General features: G+C 45.0%; 1 protein-coding gene across 2 annotated transcripts in view; it reads right to left on the bottom strand.

Annotated features, from left to right (window-relative positions):
- Positions 1-1,796: 1,796 nt before the first annotated feature.
- LOC139106712 (lymphocyte antigen 6G) overlaps positions 1,797-21,484 on the bottom strand; it is a 67,136-nt gene continuing 47,448 nt past the window's right edge. For both annotated transcript variants that reach the window (XM_070663651.1, XM_070663655.1), the window contains exons 3-4: positions 8,556-8,613; positions 1,797-7,456 (exon numbers count right to left, since the gene is read on the bottom strand). In XM_070663651.1, coding sequence (XP_070519752.1) covers positions 7,317-7,456; positions 8,556-8,613 — 198 coding nt within the window. In that variant the 3' untranslated portion in view covers positions 1,797-7,316. The remainder of the gene's footprint in view (positions 7,457-8,555; positions 8,614-21,484) is intronic.

The raw sequence follows: 21,484 nt of genomic DNA, 5'->3' as shown, positions 1-21,484 counted from the left end.
TTTCGAAAGTGATACAAGTTTAGTTCCGAAGCTGCAGACGTCGAAGAGAGAGGGAAACGTTAATATATACAATATAGCGCATTGGTTTTAGCGAAAATTCCAAAACTTTGAAATTGAGTTCACAACAGACAATGCAAATGCAATATGTAAATTTTCAATTCTGTTGACTTTAGGTTATAGCGTTCGCGAAAAATCTTGGGCGTTTCGTTGCGTTTGACTCGTTAACGGTGCATTACCAAATGAAAAAGAGCGTCGATTTGCGGAACCGTACGCCCGAGTCGTTTTAAATGCACGCAAATATTTCCAATTTAAATATAATTTTTAAAACTGCACTGTCAGTATGCACGTCGATCGCGTATGCTTGCTTTAAGTACGTCTTTGCAGGCGATACCGATAAACAAATTTTTTTGAAAGGTAGAAAATAACAAGTAATCGAAAATAACAGTTTGCATATCTCTCAGGAAAGTTTTTAATTAACAAATTTGCATTTGATTTGGTGGAAGCAATTTTTTAATGAGTAAAACTTATAAATGGCTCGATCGAAAACTCAACGTTCTCTTTTAATATACGGAAACGATTTTTAATGAGCCCTACCCGGTGACCACCCAGCAACGGTAATGTTGCAGCGCGAAGAGAAATTTATTAATCTAAAATTAGCATAGCTCATCTTCATTACCCGGAATTAATTAATTGTACGTTAATTGGTCGAGGCAGAGGAAACGGTGACGAATTTCCCGTATTACGTACCGCCGCGTTATTTGCGATCCTTTATTTTCCGATTCGGGAAATCGGGCGAAGCCAGAAAGCAAGCAGCCTCCGCGAAAATGATTAATTCCCCGAGGAGGCCGAAGGCGTCACGATAGATGATCCGAATAATTCTTAACGTCGGAATTAAGTGCGTTTGACTAGGACAGCGATTAATCTCGGTTAAAATGTTACCGCGTAATGGAGAGATATACGGTGAATTAGCATGGACCGCGCGCTTAATAAGAACGGCGATGACAAATCCGATTCAAAGGAGAACACGGCATTGAGTGCGTTCATTACGCGGGATCACAACGTGGAGGGTTAACTCTCTCGGGCTATTAATTATAAATTTTGCACGCAAATCGTGCTCGGTGAATAAAATTACGCACTTATTAGAACTTACCAGGATTGCCGGTGCGCCTCGTTGTCAATTGTTAACGACACTTATTAAAGAATCGGTACGCTCTGTGAGATCGTTCATGACAACAGAGCGTACAAATTCTAAAATAAATAACGTAACACTGCTTTTGGTAAAAACTGTCGTGTACAGATATTCGCTGAAAAAAAAAAATCTTAACAATTACAGAACAGCTGCAATTAAATGATGCTTATCTTATATAGTCTTTAAGAGTTCTTATATTACACTTAGAAATCCGATGGTCTCTTTGGGCGCAAATAATTTTCTACATAAGAGAGTCGCAATTGTTTGAAACTATCCCGGGACGAATCGGCCGCGATCCATCATGTTCGAGCGACATCGTGCTTTCGTCGAGCACTTGGTAGCGCTTGAAAAATGCAGCGCGACGTCGATCGTAAATAATCGTCGGCTCCTCGCCCCCTGCGATGGAAAACGGCGATCCGTGGCACACGGGTGTCGAGAAAGGGAAGTCACATAGAAATTGCATTAGGGTAATCGCGACGAGAATCAAATGGGGGTGGCCCCGCAGATATTTTTCGTACGGACGTAAAATTGGCATTACCCCGAAGTATCGCGACGAGATAAATTAAACGTGGGGGGAGAGTAAAAGAGCATTGGGACACGCCGCAGATTCGGAGTACAGTTTTTATTATTGCTGTGTGTGTCTAATATAAATGTACAACTCGTCATACATATGATTTCTGCTTACGTAACTAAATAATATAATTAATATAATATATATGTAATAATGTAATGCAATATGTGTGACGTAGTTTTATATAATATATCATATAATATATAACATATGTATATACGCATATGCGCGCGTCGCCGCCGTCGCTGCAGCAAGCGTCATATCTGTCTCGCAGGGTGCTCACGCCCATACGCAGATACGCGCTTATCTACGCGCACATATGCGTATATATGTTTATATAACTCTAATAATTATCGCGCGACTCACTCGGCTCGGTAATTAGAATTAAATGTAATTTTATAATACGCGTATCTTAGTCCATTTCATGGCACTCCTTTCGTCACTATCACGATCAAATTATATAATTGTGAATTGTACAGCGATGGGGGGGAAAAAAAAACGTGTGTCCCGTTTGTCGTCTTGATGTCGATTAAAATTAATAAATGTGTTTCGGTCAACGTGAACGCAGCATGCTGTAAAAATGCGCCTGTCTCTCGCGGGAAAAGGTTCGAAAGCCGAGTGATCCGATTGCGATATTTTCTCACGATCTTGCTGCCGGCAGAAGCTGATAGAACTCGCGATTGAAGAGTCATTATCGAGCGTTCCCTTTGCGATATAGTAAAATCTTAAGTCTAAGAAATCACCTATGAATCGTTACGGCATGAGTGTCCAAGAAATTCATGCGTCGGCGCGTCCGTATGGCTGTTTTACTCGGCGACGCGTTTCCCTGTCACCTCGAAGAGTTCCTGGTGGGTAAACGTGAAACATTCCAAACGCGAGAACTCATTTTGGAAAGGAAAAACCCTCTCGGTAAAGTACTCGGCAATTTTGAACATCCGCAATTACTGGCGCGCTTGTCGGAACGCCTTCCGCGCAAAACGGACTCTCGCCTCGCAGCTCCGATTAATTATAAACGGTAATTAAAGAATCGCGTTTTGGTCACGCGGAGCAAACCTGGCTGTAGCTACGATGGGACAGTGTGCCGCTTGTCGCAAAGTAGGTATTCCCGAGTGAAGCCGTAGTGAGAATTGAATTTGCAGCTTTAAGAGTATCAAGTTTGAGAGTAATAGTCGAAGGGGCGGTTCGCGAGTGAATGGCGATCGATTCTGGTGCTATCTTAGTTTATAAAAATATATAGACGTGGCTTAAGCAAGACGTATCGCGGCGTTAAATGGAATCTCCGATCGGCGCGGCCAGCCTGCGGAATTTAAATTCGACTTGCGGGTGTGGATCCAACGGCGACGCACGTGAACGTAATCTTCGGCCAATTCGAGGCCTGGCCCGCGCAATTTCGCGATCGGAGTATTAATCGTCCCGCTGAGGAAGGGCGATATCGATCCTACGCTAATTATACTAAGTCGATGCGGGCCGGTGCTCCGTCAACGATTAATCTCGAACCGCAGCCACCGACGGCTATCCCGTGCACACCTCCAACAATAACAATCGACGTTTAGATCGGCCGACGTTTGAGATGAGAAATAGATTAGCTTCAACGGTTATCCTAGAGACTCTTGTGATCTAACGTTAGATAAATTGTCTGCCCTAAATTGCGAGAACAGATAGTCGTCCTCCCGCGCGCGAGCTATTCCGAAGACGCCGACCTGGGGAACGAGCTGATCGCCGGAGACGTGTTCTCGTTACCCGAACGGCGAAACTGATTGCCCATTGTTCGTTATATATACGCGAATAAAAATATTCAATATTCGTTTGCGCGAACAATAACCATTCGTTGCCCGCCACTCGTCCCGTTTATTAATTAATCTTTAAACTCTTTAAAGCGCGACGTCTCCCGGATGCTCGCGGCGCCGGGGCACGATCGCTAAACCTCTCTTCCTGCAAACAGACAACAGATTATACGCTACTCGTGACCGCCCTCGCCGCTTATCCGCTAAAATGAATCTCGCTACTTTTTAGGAATTCTTTTTATTATTTTTTTTTTCTTAGTTTCTTGCCTACCTGCTCGTGATCCATTATGTTGATGCGTGTACCGAGTGACGCGAGAGGTACGGAGTGCAGCTTTCCTCGCTCCTCGTGAACGAGGGGAGTGCCGTGTCAATTTCGATGGGAGGGTACGAATCGTGAGGAAACAGAGTCGGCGCTCGGTCAAAAGTTCCCGGCTCTCTGACGGCGAGTTAATCAAACCACGAACTTTCGTCAATGGAAATCGGGATACGACGGGAACAGATGTCGCGTCCTCCTCGCGCCGCTCGGCGTAGACGTAGATTATCCGCGCTTTAATTACAATTTATAAGGCTACTTGAAGCGGTTACATAATAATCGACAACTCCGCTTGCTCGCGTTTCGCCTAATCGATCGTAACTACTATGTGTATAGTCGGTGTGATGCACAGTAGTTCATAATAGTAATGATTAATAATTAGTAGCAATAGTAATAATAATTATAATAGTAATAGTAGTAATAATAACAGCATTATTGTTATCCTCACTGTTCCTCTGTTAAACATTATCTGTATGTAAGTTATCCACGTTATTTGTTCGCTCAATCCTCCTTTTCTCTCTCTCTTTTTTTTTTCTTTTTCTTTTCTCCCCCGTTCCGTGTGTTTTACGAATAAAGATGTGTCTGGCAAGCGGTAGGAGCAACGTTTCTGTCTGCGTTGCTGCTGCCGCCGGCTCCGTCGCTGCATCCCTCGAGTTACCGGTCTTTAGTAACGTCGATGTCGCCGACAACGATTGTGGTCCAATATATCGATACTGGTTTTCGCGCGGAGAACGCATCCGCACGAGCGGTCGGTGCTTTCTCTCTCCGAATTTTCGTCTTAAGTCGTCCCAAAGAAATAGGATATGTCAGAAGAACGTGTCCTTTCGTGAGAGTGGATCTTTGAAAATTTTATCAGTGTCTCAACTGGCGCACTTCATCGTGCGAAACAATGAACGAACTTAATTTATCAACTCTTATAAAAAAAATTAGGTAGGCAAAAAATTATTTGATGTTTTTTTTAATATTATAAACGGCCTAGAATGCACGAAGAGGAGGGATTAATTTTTAATAAGTGTTTGTTCGATCGGAACGGCTTTAGATAATTTAATCTCTGATTTATTAGCGTTAGCAATTAATTTTTTTTTTTACGCCCCCTTTGGCTCGTGCCTTCAGAAAATATCGTTTGCGCGCAGTATATCCACGTAAACGATGTAAACGAGCGTGAATTTCTTATTGCGCGCTCTCTCTTTTTGATACAATAAAGTTCATCATTCAAAGGATAATCGGCTTTGCGGGGATGAAAGAGAAAAAAATGGGATCGCGAAAGGTTAAACTCTTCCCATCGCCGCGGCGAATTTTTCTTTATAATAGAAGACGCGGGGTTTCATATTGATGCGATCGCAGTACAATCGATAACACCGCGTCGAAAAAAAGATCACGAGAGGTTAACTGTTTTAAAAAGATGCCCGTGAAAAAGCAATGTTCCCGGACGATATTGCCGCCCTGACATCTCCGGACATCAATAACTCATTAAAGCGCATCGGCCGCTTTCCTCGCTCCACTATTTTCACCTTCGTTCTTTAAAGATATATAAAATATTTTCGAATATCGCCGCGTAGTCAAGTACGAGCTTTAATTTTTAGAGATTTTTCAGGGTAAATATTAATCGTTCTTTTTTTTTTATAACATTGTTTCTTGTCTATTCGAGAACGTTTGACATTTGAAATTTTTGAAATTTTTTCCGGATTGACTGCATTCTCGACGTGGTTACGTGAAATCCCGGGGAGTCGCGTTTTAACGGGCTAATAACAATTTTGTGAAAACGGCATTCTCATGCAATGCGGCTTAGAAAAATGTGACGTAATCGAAAACGTATGACACGAAATATTCACAAAACCCGACCACGTTCGCACGAAATATTGATACCTGTCAGCTGCTGCGCCCCTCGGTCGTCGTTTCTTTGGCGGCGCTGGCCCACCGGTCGTCCCGATGTTATTAAACTCGCATGTTCGAAACCGGAGTAACGGTGGGCGAACGGAAGAAGTGACGGAAGAAGCGTCGATAAAATACCCAACGAAAAATGGGACGCCGAAAGTTTTTGAATAAATTCAATTCACCGTCGGAGGCTGACAGGATCTCTCGACGGAGAGATGACCGGCGAGGGCTCGGGGGAAGAAAAAAAATGATGCGGAAAATGACGTACAGAGATGCTTTGTTTTATCTTTCTCATCGGAGGGTGATTTTTTTCCGTAAAGAATTTTTTTTTTTTTAATCTTACTTTCTTAATTATTAAAAAATCTTTCAAACGTAGCTTGCGAATTACAAATCAATTGTTGACTTTATAAGTTTACTTTACTGCGGAAAAAAGTTTAGTAACGCGGAGGAACAAACAGCTGATCCGCAAAGTTCGGTCTTCTCACTGCCATCGGGACAAAAAAAAAGGAGAAAGAAAAAATCGTAACGAGCTCATAGTTAATGATAATGATTTTAAATGAAGCGTCGCCTGCCGCGGGCGACTGTCTCAATTCGGAACGGGGCCTTTCGAACCAAGTTTCAATCAAGTCCGATTGAGAGAACTGTGTCGGCCGGGACCAGTCGATCCGTAAAAGTATGCGGAAACGTGCGAATTTAATAGAGCGAGCGAACGAGGGGAGGCAAGTTGGCGCGATCGCGTCGGATTTAACGAGCCGATTTCTCCGCGTCACTTAACTCGGTCGAGTTTAGCAAGTGCATTCAACGCTCACTGAATCGAGTCAACCGTGATTGTACAGCGTGGATACCGTCACGCGAAATGGAAGTTTGACAGGTATGAATCGGGCAAACGGCGGCGCTTAATCAGAGAGTAAATGCCTGGCGGAGGAAGTTAATATTTATTGAGTCGTTCATTAATTATTCCTGTTTTTAAAACAAAGTTTACAAGATTCACTCGACAAGTCGCTGTCTCGAAAAGAAAAAAAAAAAAAAAATATCGAGGTGTTCGAAAAATGTACATGAAGCGAGTGAAAGATTGACCGGTTGAATAATAAACCTATTACGCGAACAGATGCCGCCAACGAGGTGTCAATTTAAAAAAAAATGTCGTCAGCGGTTCTTGATAAATCGATCTGTCTCTTCGTAAAAGCCAATTTCCATAACTAGTCATTATGCATCCCGTACCGTAGTCGACTCAGCAAAATTAACAGGACTCTGTCAGGAAGTATCGGGCCGATTATTCCACGGGTGAACTTTATTTCGGCCAACGATGTCGGTAAGCAGAGAGCGTACGTCGCGAGGGGGAGGATATGTTCAATGGCAAACGATAACGCGAGGCTTCATTCGCGTTTACGGAAAGATCGAAGGGCCAAGGGACGACTATCGACGTTTCCGGTGTCCGGAAAGCTCCGATTGTTCGGCGCAGACGTCTGAAATGCGAGATGCAACGTTCCCCTCCCGCGCAGACTTTTGTGATCGAGGAGTTTTGCGAGAGATAATGCGGCTCTGCGTGCGGCGCGGTTCCCTCGTCGTGCGGGACGACACGTATTAGCCACGAAGGCTCCGGCGCGCCGCGAAGACCACCAGCGAGATCGCCAGGACGAGATGCGTGCTGCCCGACGCTGCCAACGACGGCCCGGAGTTGCAGCCGTCCTGCTGGCAGCAGTACGTCCTCGTGCTCCAAGCCTCTGAAACAGTCAATTTGTCACTCGGCAATCCGGCTCCGCCGTCCCCGTCCCCGCGGCGTTCTCAAGTCTATTTGCTTGGAACACAATCGCGGAAAGACAGACGATCCTTGACTCGAAAGCGGAAGTCGTGCTTTTTAGCAATATATTTCGGTGAGCGGCGTGACGAACGATAAATCCCGGAGGGGCAATAATAATCTCTGAGAAAATCATGGACTCGGGATTTTCTCGGCTAAGTTTAATATCGACAAATAAAAAGGGACGGGAGGAGCAGAGCGGGGGAGGAAAAACATCGGAGCGAGCCGTCGGACGAAGATTAATCGCGGCGCTTCCGTTTTCGCGATATGACAAAAACCGAGGGCGGGAGGGTGGTAGAGAGATACGGGGCGACTCTGCTGAAGGACGAGTGGCGGAGGGAGGCACGGCGGGAACGAGGAAAGGAGAAGTATGGGGCCTTCATCCGCAGCGGAACAATAAAACGACGTCGGCCCGATAACACGACCACTCGCCGCTCGTTCACAGGAACCTTAAAGCGCGCGCGATTCCGCCTGCTGTTCTCTCGCGGCGGGTCCTCTCGTTGCAAGCCCTTCTCGACCAGGGGATAGAACGGCTGGCGAGGAAAGAGAGAGCCCGAGATGCGGGCCACACGCCGCGACGAAATCCGAAATCGATGACGCGGCTAGGACGATTCTCGCCCGAAAGAGAAAACGCGAGAGAGAAAAGACGAAAGAGAGATGCTGTACGTGGCTCCTATCCGGCGCCACGTCTCGGATGTCGCGGAACGGTCGCGGCGTTACTTCACCGTCTTACGGATAACAAACACCGGCCCGAGGCGACCGATAACACGCGGTTTCACCAATTTTTTAGGACGGCTTTATCCACTGTAAATTCCGGCTGCGAAGTACCGGCCATCGGGTGGACCGAACAGTGTCAAGGAATTTACGAGCGAAGGTATGGATTTAGTGGCGCAGATACGGCGAAAAGCACGCGACACGGCTTCGCGAAAATAGATCGCGTAGCGTTTTAGCAATTTTATTTTTTTCTTCTATTTTTACGACCGCGGAACGAGCTCTGCGCGACCGAGAGGTCCGATCGTGCTCACCTTTCTCCACGCAGTGGGGCACGCAGTCTCGCACCGTCGATCCTTCGCTGACGTATTTCTGAAACAAACGAGGAGACTAATTAGATCAGCGTCGAACCGCCGCGTCGGTGGCATCCCAGGTGTAATTTATAACGACGTAATGACAAACGTCGCGTGCAATTTGCGGGAGTTTTTTCCCTCTCCCCCGTCGGCCGGCGCGCGAATATTTTATCCGCGGTATGACGATAGGCGCAATGTGCATACGGCCAATAAATCCACGCCGGTTATCGAGTGAGAATCGAGGCAAACGTTTCATCTGTCAATATTGTTTTGCGCAATTTCCTGGCGTGCTTTGTGGCCACGCGCGTACAAAAAAAAAAAGGAGGACGCGCATTTGGAAATTTTTTCGTATGGGGGAGAATGAAATATGACGCTCGCGTGTCCGCGCTCGTGACGAGAGCGGAAACGGACGGTAGTACGATTTCGTGTTACACGGTAAATGCGCGAGATGCATCTCGCGGGAGAAAGGGGGAGGGAAAGGGGCTCTTCGGGCAGATCGGCGAGGCCAAATTTCGAAAATTCCGATGCCGGAGTGGCCCGACTTCTCGCTGCGAGTGGTCCATACGCGAGACGGAGTTGCAGGACGATCAGGAACGACAAGTACGCGGCTATGATCCTTCAACGGGCCCTGATTGGTCAAACGGCAGGTCCCTCGTAGCCCGAATACGTCATGTAGCGCGAGATGATCGATACTCGACGATTATAACGCCCGGAGGATGTCGTGCATATTAAACCCTCCGACTCCACCTCTCCCTCGCATTCACCTGCCTTGCTTTCGCAGTTATTAAACTCCCTTTGCAGATCAAGAATTTCACATTGGCAACGCTCGGTATTGAAACTTCCTGGCGCTACTGCCAAAACGGCGTGAGAATGAAAACGTTGATTGTCCGATACGCCTCTCTTCGGTGCTCGACGGTTCCTTTATTTCTCTCTCTCTTTCTCTCCGAACCAGCATCCTCCGAAGATAGGACGGCGTTTCTCGCTTTAGTACGTCAGACGTGTTGTACACGAAACAAGTACGAAAGTAGTCTCCCATTTATGTGTTTGTTCAATGACGATCCACCGGGGAAACTTATTCTGCGCGGAATGCGCATTTTTAGCGTCACGTCAAATTTGGCGCCGATTAATCCGACATAAATTCTCGCGAGGATTCAACGAACAATAAACCCGTAATGAAGTCGTTTGACGAGCGCTGCGCAGAAGTTTACGAGACCGTGCGACGATTTCGAAATAACGATGGACTCTTCGCGCCGCAATCGGTGATACAACGCAGGAAGTATAAAAGAAATAATATTAATAAAAAAAAAAAAAAAAAAAAAAAAAAGAAGATTAATATTCAACGTCGCGTAATCGTGGTTAAAATATGACTGCCCACGGACGACATCATGAACATAATGGTAAAATAATAAGCGATGTTTACACGTGGGCCGAAGAACGGTGATGCGGGATTAACGCGGGCGAGGGCTGCGGTAATAAATGTTAAAATCACGAAACGGTATTTAGTCGCGCGCGCGCGTTTAATTGCGGTAATTTTCAAATAGAGGCGAGCGAGAGAAATCATTTTCGTGCCGCCGCGATCGCCGATCGTTGCCGTCGAGCAAATTTTATTCCCGCGGGAGATAAACTCTCGTGGAAAGACCAAAAGTCGGCTTGTAGAATTAATTTAGTCCCTAATCAATCTAACGAGCGAGGTTTTCCATAAGAAATACATATATTATTCCAGAGAGACAGATTTTCTCCCCAGCGCGCTTTATCTGGCGATTCCTTGCCTTGCCTACTACCGGGATTATAATCAAGATACATAATTAAACGGAATATATATAATTAATGAGAAGTCTTACTTTATCACAGATTATATTCGCTCCTTTCTCGACACATTTAACAATCGCGATAGCTTTGAGCGATTTTGCGAATCGAACGGACAAGACTACGACGCCTTGTGACCGGCATTTTATTTTTATTCTTTCAATTTTTTTTTTTTCAGTCGTTACATTACTTCAGAGTTTCATTTAAATTATAATTTGTTCGGTGATATTTCTATGGCGCGCCGAGTGAAATTTACAGTATAAGTTCATCTCTGCGTAGAAAAAATCTTTATTTCTCCCCTCGTGAATATTTAATCTGGAGACGCAAGCAGAGTTGAAAAAAGCAGAAAAAGAGCATGACAGAAAAAAAAAAAGAAAACGTTAAACGACAGAAGCAGACGGTGTTAAGCCGAAACAATATGTTGGGTTTTTTTTTTTTTTTTTAAACGAAAAATTCGCCAAGTATCTCACATTTTTGTGTCGTTTTCTTCTTCGATTGCGTGGAGATACATCTGGTACCGAGATATAACCGGACTGATACTTATTTATCGCGGGATTTTTTTTTTTTTTTTATCTTCGCGCGATAAAAGTTTTATCGAGCACAGATTACGACTTTCCGTAACAAAATGCGCGTCACAGCGACAACGAGAAACATCAACGTGACTCTCCCATCTCGAAAATGAAGGTCCGTCAATCGATTTCCATTATTCATCAACGATAATAGCACGTTTTGTGTTTGAAAGATTTAAGGAGAACAGGGGATATATTAAATATTTAATCCGTAAGCTCCTCTTTAAAATCATTCGCTTTAAAACGTCCTCATAAAACGCGCACTGTAAGTTATGGATTTAAATACTTTTTTTTTTTTTTTTTTATCTTTGCTCCTGAATTCTTAATTTCATATTAGAATTATGAAGCTCCAGAGCGCGCGAGCGAACGGAAAGATAGAAGTAAAAGATCCGAGGAGCAGGAAGAAAGTTTAAAAAAAAAAAGTCCACGTCTTAATTATTTGCATTGTTGCTTTAATATCGCCGGTGGTACAATCGGCTGGAAAACGGCGAAACGTCGATAAAAATACAATCAAGCGTACGGCTGACTTAACTATCCATACTTTTCGCGCGTCGGAAAGAAGCTGTCCTCGGGGCTTCGAGGTAAAGATGCGAGTGTCGATACCTGAGTACCTCCGAGACGTTGCCTATCACTATTCCTTATCGCTTCCTGCCGGCTTCAAGTCGCAGCTTTAAGTGCTTCTCAGGCACTTGAAAAGCGATCGCACCTACTTCGCCGCGCGTCGACGGCCGTTACTCGGGACCGGAAATTGAGAGCCGGCAATCGCGTCGGCGGCAAGAAAACGGAGGAGGATGCAGCTTGGAAAAAGTTCGTCTGAGCATCCGGTGGAGGGAACGAGAATTGTTTTCCTGCTTATCTCGCACTTACCTCGCGCACGACGCGCGAGCCGTCGTTCGACGAAGAAATTCAATGAAAATGGGAATCGAATTTCGCGGGAGCGCCCGCGGTCCACGTCGGATTTCCATTTAAAAGATAATCACCGGGCGGGAAAAGGCAGAATTACACGATGAATCGGGAGTACGTGACAAATTGTTGAAACTAATCAGACGAAATATGAGCTTTAAAGATTTCCGTAACGACGAATGCGTTCACTGACATTTTCATCGATGACGCGAGTATTTCTCAAGTAGATGCGTGGTGAATTTCACCACTCCCAAAAGTGCAGAGTAACCGAATAACGGGCGAGACTAACGACACGCGACAAGAGTGCGAGCTACTTGGCGCGAGTGCCGCCGTTAGGAATTTACTTGCGAGATAAGGCGATAAGTAGCGGCGCATTTGTGTCTTGAGTAACGAGCTGAGTGCTCGCTGACGCGAATTTATCGGCCCCATCGATCGAAGCTTGTCACGCATCGAGCAACTTTCTCACCTCATCCCGTCGCCACTTAATAAAATAAACAATAAAACATCCTCTTTTTTTATACGACACGATTAAATTCGCAATACTCGCGGCGGCGTTTTACCACGCTTTAATTGACCCCGCGTCATCGATTTATTAATTTTTATTTAACGCCGTCGACGGGTGTATCGACAAACGCGAGATTATGCTTTTAATTATTCATTACTTTCGGGTGGGATATACAACATCGGGAATAACAAATCAGATCTGCACGAAATATGAAAATTTTTCTGTAAACGTTTACGCATCTGCAAATAAATCCGCGTATCGCATACTCGCGTGCACTTATTACGTACAGGCGCTCGCGGTCGTGAGCTTTGCTGCAAAATGTTCTCCATTATGCAGGCAGCAAGATTAATTTTATATTTCCGGGATTATTATCACGCGGTGCCCGCGTCATTCGCTTTGCAGGCGTAATTAATCTACCCCCACCCGTGATCCCACATCAAATTCTCTTCCTTAATGATATTTGCATTGTGTTTCGACGCTTGTTAATTGGCGTCAAGGCGGACGGACTCGACCTACTTCCGGAACTATTCGTTAGAAAATCATCGCCCGCCTAATGACGCGGGCGCGGCCATAACGACGCAACATTGTTGCGTTATATCACCGCGGGATATTGCGTTCTTTCACCCGCATTAAGGGGTAGGAAAAGGGAGATTACGTAGCTCCGAAATAATAAATTATATTCAGTTACGCGCATTATGACACTTCGGGAGAATGATGATGCCGTCGGCCACAAACGGAGCGCTTCCTTTCGCGAGCATGCCAAAGCGATAAAGGTGGTTTATCATCGCCGTTGTTATTAGTACCGCCGCCATCACGGCGGTGTGACATAAACGGCGAGTTACGGCGGCGATGGCGATCCGAAATCACCCTGTAAACGATCGGGTTTCACGCGCGAATAATAAATGAAACAATCGAATGACAGCGAAATCGAATCGGCTCTCTGAATCGCGTGATAATGGAATCTCTAAATGGAAATAAGCATTTTTTTTTTTTAATTGCGACCGTCTCAACGCCGTTTACGCGCAATCGCTCGTTTAAAATTGTGCCGACCGTTTCACGTAATTTCTTATTACGACGACGATCCTCCTCCGGAGGACGGATTAAGCGCGCGCTGATTTTCGAAGTAACGATCAGGGACCGGCGAAACACCGTGCCTCAAGTTAGATAATAATTGGAGGAGCAGCGAAATCGGGAATAGAATTATCCGGCGTGAAAGACGTAATAGGAGTTTAAGACAGCTTGGCAGACAGCGAGACGACGAGAGCTCGCGATGTTCAATGCTTAAGCAGTTTAGTTGCGCTGAAAGCTTCGTACGTTGTACGACATAATACAGCATATTCAACAAATCCCCGGCCTGTTATATAGATCGGCACGTTCGCGGCGGATATTACGATACGCTTTGCATAAAGTTATCGGGACAAATTGACAGGGTTTCGTTTGAACGTTCGATTTCTAACGGTACGAGAACGTCGTTCACGAGAAAGGGAAAGAAAAGGGAAAAAAAAAGAAAAGAAAACGTATTAATAGACATGCCCTTAGAACGAATCGTTCGTTGCTTTCAAGTTTTATAAAGAGCGTGTCACAACTGCGGAGTGGAAACGCGATCGCAAAGAGTGTCGAACAAACTCGAGGAAGGAGCTGTGAGCGAGGTCCGCGTTGGGTCCGACGAGAAAAGAGCTCTCCAAGCAGGAAGAGTTTTATCTGACATGCAAAGAAGAGAAGACCCAGGGGGGAAGGAGATAGATAAGGGTACACAACTTGACACGGTAGACTCCGATCTTCTCCGGCGCGACGCCGCAAGCGGCACGTAATGTGCATCTAATAATAAAAAAAAAAGTAAGCTCGCGGAAGGAAAGGGAGGCCGGAAAAATGAGGAGGCGGCAGCTCGGAGAGCTTTTTCTCGACCCCGTCATTTTTTTTTTTAAAGATTATAATATTAATAAGTTCGTATAAAATTCATATCGACGAGTTTCGTATTACGGATTAGGGGAAACGACGCGGAAAGGAGTCGGTTTTCCGTGAAACTACCGCGAGCTTGTCAATACCGAAAGCACCAGATAGGCATCACGCATCACGCTTTCATAACTCGTAAAAAGTTGCGTAAACGAGCGCATCGCATTCTACGGCGGTCGCATCGTCCGTCAGCCGTCGGCGGTATCGCCTGCGAATGGGCACGCGCGACGTTAACGACGCGAATAACTAACTGACGGGGAAAAAAAGGCGGGTGGAATAAAATCAATTCGACAGCAATCCCGATGGCTAGCGAAACGGCAGCAGGTCTCGTTCGAAAGGCAACGGGCGAAAACGCGGCCGGCGATATCAATCTAGGCGGCAGGTTACTCAATCTCTTTTCGGTTTCTTTTTTTTTCTTTTTTTTTTTAATTCTTCCATGGATAATAATGCAATCGCATCGAAAACGCACGCGGCTATCTCCTCTCGGAAACGTTTATCTCGTTTTCGTGCGCGACAACGCCATAAAGCCGGGAGAAGTGTGCTCGACGAGATGAATGCTCGGCTAAACGACGGCGCTCGGCGATTCGTCATCGCCGCCTCGTTTTTGACTCCCATGCTATTTCTCTTTCCCTCCGCCCGAATCCCGTTCGTTAAATTACAGGTGCGCTGAAACACGGGGGCCGATTTTACGATTTGAATCGATCTCGTCGGTAAATTCGGGCGTTGCGCGCCTCCCGTCGCGATAGGCGCGGCTCTCCCGGAAGCAATTACGGAATTCAGTAATGAAGCCAAGAACAATCGCGACGAGCGATGATGTCGCGAGTCATCGCCGAGACGCCGCGATATCGGGGCTTACGAGGGCGATAATGTTGCCGACAAGTCGAGCCCGTGTCCCGGTGACATTAAGTGATACATTAATGCATCGTCCCCTCGTGGAAGCGGAATGATAAAGTGCCGCGGCGACGCTCCCAGCTAATAACAGCTCCCGAGCACTCGGAGGTTTGCCGTGTTTATATATAGATAATATCGTTGCTGTAATAGCAGCAAGTCGTTAACCATCTTATCCCTCTCGCTCGTCCCTCCTCGCTTCTCTTCCCTCGCCGTGTTTTCTTTGCAAACGACAAGACGCGAGCAATTTTCCTTAAAAGAGGCGCGCCGAACTGTGAAATTGCGATTCTGACGCGAAGAAAGGCGGCTATAATTGACGCGCTAACCGGCCAGGTTTATCACGTCGATAATACGATCCGCTACGAAGGATAAGGTTGCTTAAGCTTGCCGCGCGCCCGCGCTCGAGCGGCTTATTTACAGCTTCGTAAAAGTGCCCTTTTTCGGAATCGTCTGGACGCCTTTGCGATATAAAAGCTAAAGAGGTTCTCGCGCGGGAAAAAAAAATTCTTAACGAATCGGGAAATAGCGCAATTGCAGCGACATTGACGATATTCGAAACTGACAATTTCATTCCGCTCGAAACTATGCATAGGGCTGCTTTAGGAAACTCGCAGTAAGTTAAGAGACACGTATTGCGCTCGCATGTATCTGAATATATGCGGAATACCATCGGAAAACCCAAGGCGATAAAGAGAAAATCGCCTGGCGCCGCGCGATAAGCAATATTAAAGCGACTCGCGTTACTGCAGAAATTTACGCTCGCGATATCGATACGTATAATTGCAGGAAATCGTATTTCTAACGTGTATGCCGCAACGTAAATGCGAGACAATTTTAATAAGCACACGCGCGAGAAAGAGTGAGCAGCGACGCAATTATTTATAATCTTATAATCCTACTTTAGATTCTTCGGTCGATCCGAAATATTAAAATAAAATCGAACGAGAGTAACGGGCAGGTAGCCGGGGCGGGGGCGGAAGGGGGGAGTGAGAGCGAGCGCGAGCACGAGCCTACGTGCCGCGCGCTAGGTATATTCCCCCACTCCTCCCACTCTCGCTTTGTCCTTCTCCAGCGGTCGCGCGAGCACACACGTAACCTACGCGCTGTACAGTAAGCACGTGTTTCCGTACCGAAAGTAGTACGTATTAGCGTATTGAGTATTCAACGAAAACCCTCCCGGCACGATAATTATCTTCTCCTCATTCTCCGTGTGAGGAGCACTTGAGGCTACGTCTTCTGTCTTTAATGTAAGCTACATCCTTACTTATTCGCTCATCTCTCTGAGATGATCTTTCTATTTCAGAAGTGTTGTACAGTCTCGCGGAACTTTTTATTAATTACCTGGGCTTTTGTTGCAGGTGACCAGCGCGAGGACAAGGGTCAGAGTCTCCGAAAGAAAACGGGCCACTTCAATAGGAGATCTGATGTTCTGAGAGGACGAGGAGGCCTTGGAAAGACTTCGTACGTCGCCGGAGCAGCTCCACGGTAAGAATTATTTCTATTCTATTATTTCTCTGATAATAATTTTTCAATAAATATTAATGTGAATGCTCCTACAATGTAATATTCATTTTTGTGTTACAGGATCTTGGTGTGCTCTACATCCCCGACATCCTGAGAGGAGGAGGAGGCCTCGGAAAGGCATCGGGCGTCGACGCAACAACTCGAAGGTAAGGATCACTTTGCCTTTACGTAAAATTAATAAAACGTGTAAAGAATTTTTTTTTCTTAACTGATTTAATTTATACAATGTCACTAATTTCCATTTGGTATTTTTTTTCTGTTGCAGATATTACCGCGCCGTTATCGCCGATATAAGTATTTATACGAACAGCAGCCAGTTCGTCGGTCGTTCGGGGCTGCCGACAGTTACCGGGCGTTTTGCTACGATTCTTTTTTATTCGGGAGTGTCGAAAAATTTGTTAAGTAATTTTCGCGATTGTAGCTTCACCCGGACGCGTTCGCGAGTTACTTGTGCGCGGAAGGAGGGCTCGTCACGTCCCATCCGAGAGGATGAGCAGGCCAAGGAGGCATCCTGCATCAGCGGAGCAACTTATAGGTAAATATAAATTTTTTAAATAAAATCTTTATTAAATAAAGACTTTAATTTTTTTTTTATTAATTTTATAAATAATTTATATGTCTACAATAATATATTTTTTTTTATGTTACAGCCACCGGCAGAATACTTCAACTCCGCTGCCATGCAGATCGGTAAGTCCCTTGATTTTTTTTCGTTGTCTGCAATCGGGTCTTTTAAACCGATAACACGTCGTCGACCGTATACTCAATTATTACGCGCACGAATTAGGATTCTTCAAAAAATAATGCAGCTATACAAAGCGTGAGCATAGTTCGTTCTAGTATTATAAAAGTCCAATAAAAATATAATTATAAAAAGTTATCTTTTTTATTCGATCACTGTTTAAATAAATTTTTTTTTTAACAAACTGATATATTTATAAACGTATATTTCTATCCACGTTAAAACGATGCCCGGACTCGCCTCGCAATTTTTCTCTTCGCGAGGCAACTAAATAGCGTTCTGGCAAGAACGGCGAAAGTTGCGTCGTTGATTCGCAAAATTTTCGCGACGGCGTTTGCCCGCCTCGGCTAAAGCAGTTAAATCTTCCCCAGTTTTTCGCAAGTTCTTGCGCCCGGTTTCGCATCTCCCGTCGTTTTCGCGAAGTTCCGCGGCTGGTACTTTGTCGCCGATTTCCTCCGGGAGTTCGAATTTTTATAGACGCATGTAAATTTTCCGCCAACGGCGCCCCACTGGGGAATGTCATTTGCAAATTGTATCGCGCAAAAATCATTCGCGTTATTGCCTGGCTCTTTCAACTCCGATATACACCAATCTACGAAGTCGGAAAGTTTTTCCAAGGATGCCGTCGTATTTAATATCACCGGATCGTGGCGAACTTTTCCCCTCGACACCAAGTCTAACGCGCTGCGACTATTTTCGCGAATGTTATTAAAAATAATGTACTTTAGTAAAATATCTACTGACGATATTTTATTGCGGTAGTGTTACACGAAATTGTAAAAACCCGGGCGGTGTATTTGCCTAATACACTCAATGAGCTCTGATAGAATATTTAATTTTATTCTGCAATTATGTTTTAAAATGGACACGGGACTGGCGGGCATTTACGAAATCATTAACGCGATGTACAATTAATTAACGTGATGTAGACGTGGCTCCCGTTAAACGTACCGTCACTGTGAAATGCCGGTTGGCAAACGAATTTCATTTTTGTCTGTATCCCCGGTTAAAATTGGACATCCATCGGGACAGTTGCTAATGGACGTATTATTTCGTCGCCTGTAGAGTCGAGAGGAAGGAAAAATTGCCGTCAGCGGAAGACAAAGGCATTTAAATATTCAAAAGTCATCTTGAATACCTAGACGAATGCCATTCTGTTCCGTGACAAACGGAATTTCTTCCTTGCGGGATAAAAAAAAAAAGAAGTTGCCGCGTACCGCGATAAAAAGATGACGCGTTGTTCGACAGCCGCGAAGAAAATAAATAATTGAGAATAGATTTCTGATAAGACGAATGATGAATTTATTGAACTAATTATCGCAAATAATGCAATAATGCAAACGACATAGATTTTGATGAACTCTCGTTTCGATCAGAAAAATTTATAATTTTTATATCCTGTTATCGCGGGCGAATAAAAAAGCGCTAGTCATTAAGTCGTATTTGAAACTAGGATCTTCAGCCCTCGGGCGATCGATCTTCTGAAAAATAACGTGTCGTTAGCATGCAAAAACGAAACGTGGGAGGGAAGCTTTCATCAAAACGGAATAAAACTGATAACCAACCTCCCGCATTATTCTCTACTTCAATATAATGGACTGACATCCTTCCCCCTGTTCTTACTGAACAACAGCGCGCCCGAGACGAGAGCCAGGTTTTTGCTCTGAAGCGATAGGAGAGTGCTGTCTGAAATAGCTATTAATATTGTCGTAACCCTGCTAATTTCTGCTGTATTCGCTTCTCACCCTACATTAACCACATTCCCTCGCGACGCTTAGCGGCGTGAATTTTCGTTTTAAAACGGGAAGGCAGGAACGAAGGAACATGATGTCAAATTTGTAAATTTATAAAAAAGAAAAAGCTTAAAGTCCCAAACGTAAGAGAAATCAAAATGGTGTATTTATGTTATATACATATATTAATTTTTCTTTTTCCCATGACGACTCGAGAGAAAATCGTAAAATTATTGAACAAATTCAGCTGTAAGTACGTTTTAAGTCCACGCGATTTTCCGCATTTATATATCACTTTCTTATTATTCCGGAGTAAAAAAGCTCTCCCGTGCATTTAGCATAATGGCACACTTAACTAGCGGGCTATTAATTTTCCCGAACCGACTCGCGCGAGGTCACGCGATAAAAGATATAGGAGGTGAAGTTTCGCCGTGACACGTCTTTGACCTACGATCCTCTCGACGGCTGCTGGGGTTTTCACGAATACTCGCCGCCCCATTTGACTTCTTTTCCTCCTTTCTGCGAAGTTTTCTTTCTGAAAAGGGACTTCGAACATCCTCTCTGCATTCAGTGACCTTTCGCGGCATTTGTCAACGCGGAAACGCACCCTCGCGCCGTATTTCACTTCACCGCGCTTTAAACTCGTTAGGAAAACAAGCCACTGACGGCCTCCGCTGTCAAAGAGCTGCAAAACGCAGACGTTCAGTTCTCCCGTTTCTCCTTAATGAACGGCACCGCTTCACGGCTGATAATTAACAGTAAGGAATACGCGAAATCTGATTACATCCCCGGCGCATTTCGAGACATTGTGTTTTACTTAAGCACGTTCATATATTTTTTTTAATTAAAAAATTGTGCATAATAAAATTCTGCGTACCTCGCGTCTTTTCGCCCGAGGCTTTTGTCTCGATTAAAAATCACGATCGATTCCGTAAGTCGTTATTCTACGTTTTACTGCAATTATTACAGCGTAGACTATATTAATAGCTAGGGCCGAGCTTAGAGCGAAGGGGAACGCTATAATCGGGGCGCAGGAAGCAAAGGAATAACGCGCAGCGAATATCTTTTGAAACATCACTACGAGATACCGACTCACGTTCCTTGATATCTCATCCGGCTCTAGATCCGGTTAATGCATCTGCGGATCTCCGAGTATGCTTTGATACCACGCCAACCATGACGCTCGTGATGGTTTGCTGGTAATTGCACAACGGAATTTTTCCGTCGAACAAACAGTGATAATTCCTATTGTTGTTTCTCAACGCCGCGTCGTGTCCGCGTATTAAAAATATAATGTGCGCCGCGACGCGAAAGCCGCGCAAAGAAACGAAGAGATTTACATTTAAAGAAAATATTTCGAGTATCTCATAATTTATGGCTAGCGCCAAGCTAAAATATATTTAATCTGCGCAATCTGACCGCTGGCTGCAAAATCAGATTAGCTAGATAAATTTCCACTCGAGTAACAGCAGAAATCTCGGACGCACAATGAATCAACTTAGCTGGATAATTAATGTCGGTTCGAGGGAGTCGAGTTGTCCCGATCGTAATGCCTTTATAAATATTCAAAATCGTGGGCCCGGACGAGATTCGTACCTAAGCTCCCAAGACACGATTGCGTTTCGATAACGCTTAATACCGCGATAAAGGCAATTATGAGCGATCGATCGGTCACAGAACGATGCAGGGGATAAGCCCGCGTGAAGCATCGCCGCTTTATAACGCGATCTCTCGCTACCGTGGCCTTGCAGGGTTAAATAGGCGCTCCGTTTTAATCAAATGTTTGATCGGCGGATTTACAATCAAACTACGAGGGGCGTGAGTCGAATCGAGTACACCCGTTTCCGTTTGCACATCTCATCGGATACACCGCGACATCTCGATCGGACACGTTGGCGAGAGCGTCCCCGCCCGGATTAATTTACGTTAAATTGGAATCGATGATTCCACGCCCATCGGAACCTTGACGGTAAGAGAACGCGCGAGTTTAATTAGCCCGTTGACGATTATTTGCGTTAATTAAGAGGGCCGCGAGCCCCGGCTTGTTTCGCGACATGAGAAAAGGGATTGTTAGCTTTAATTCCGTCACGCGTTCGCAGTGACTTTTTGTCGAGATGCTCTCCCCTGACAAGAAAGTAATCTTCCGAGAGGGCGAGATGAAGTTCGAAGTTTGAATTCACAAGCGTATTTTATAATTCCACGGCACTTCTCCCGTTACGATTGCGATCGTAATTAACCAAATTAAAACCAATTTAATGGAATAAAAA

The sequence above is a fragment of the Cardiocondyla obscurior genome, linkage group LG01 (assembly GCF_019399895.1).
Source record: "Cardiocondyla obscurior isolate alpha-2009 linkage group LG01, Cobs3.1, whole genome shotgun sequence".
Taxonomy (NCBI): Eukaryota; Metazoa; Arthropoda; class Insecta; order Hymenoptera; family Formicidae; genus Cardiocondyla; species Cardiocondyla obscurior.
Note: the sequence above shows the minus strand (reverse complement) of the source record. Positions and strands in the feature narration are given on the sequence as shown.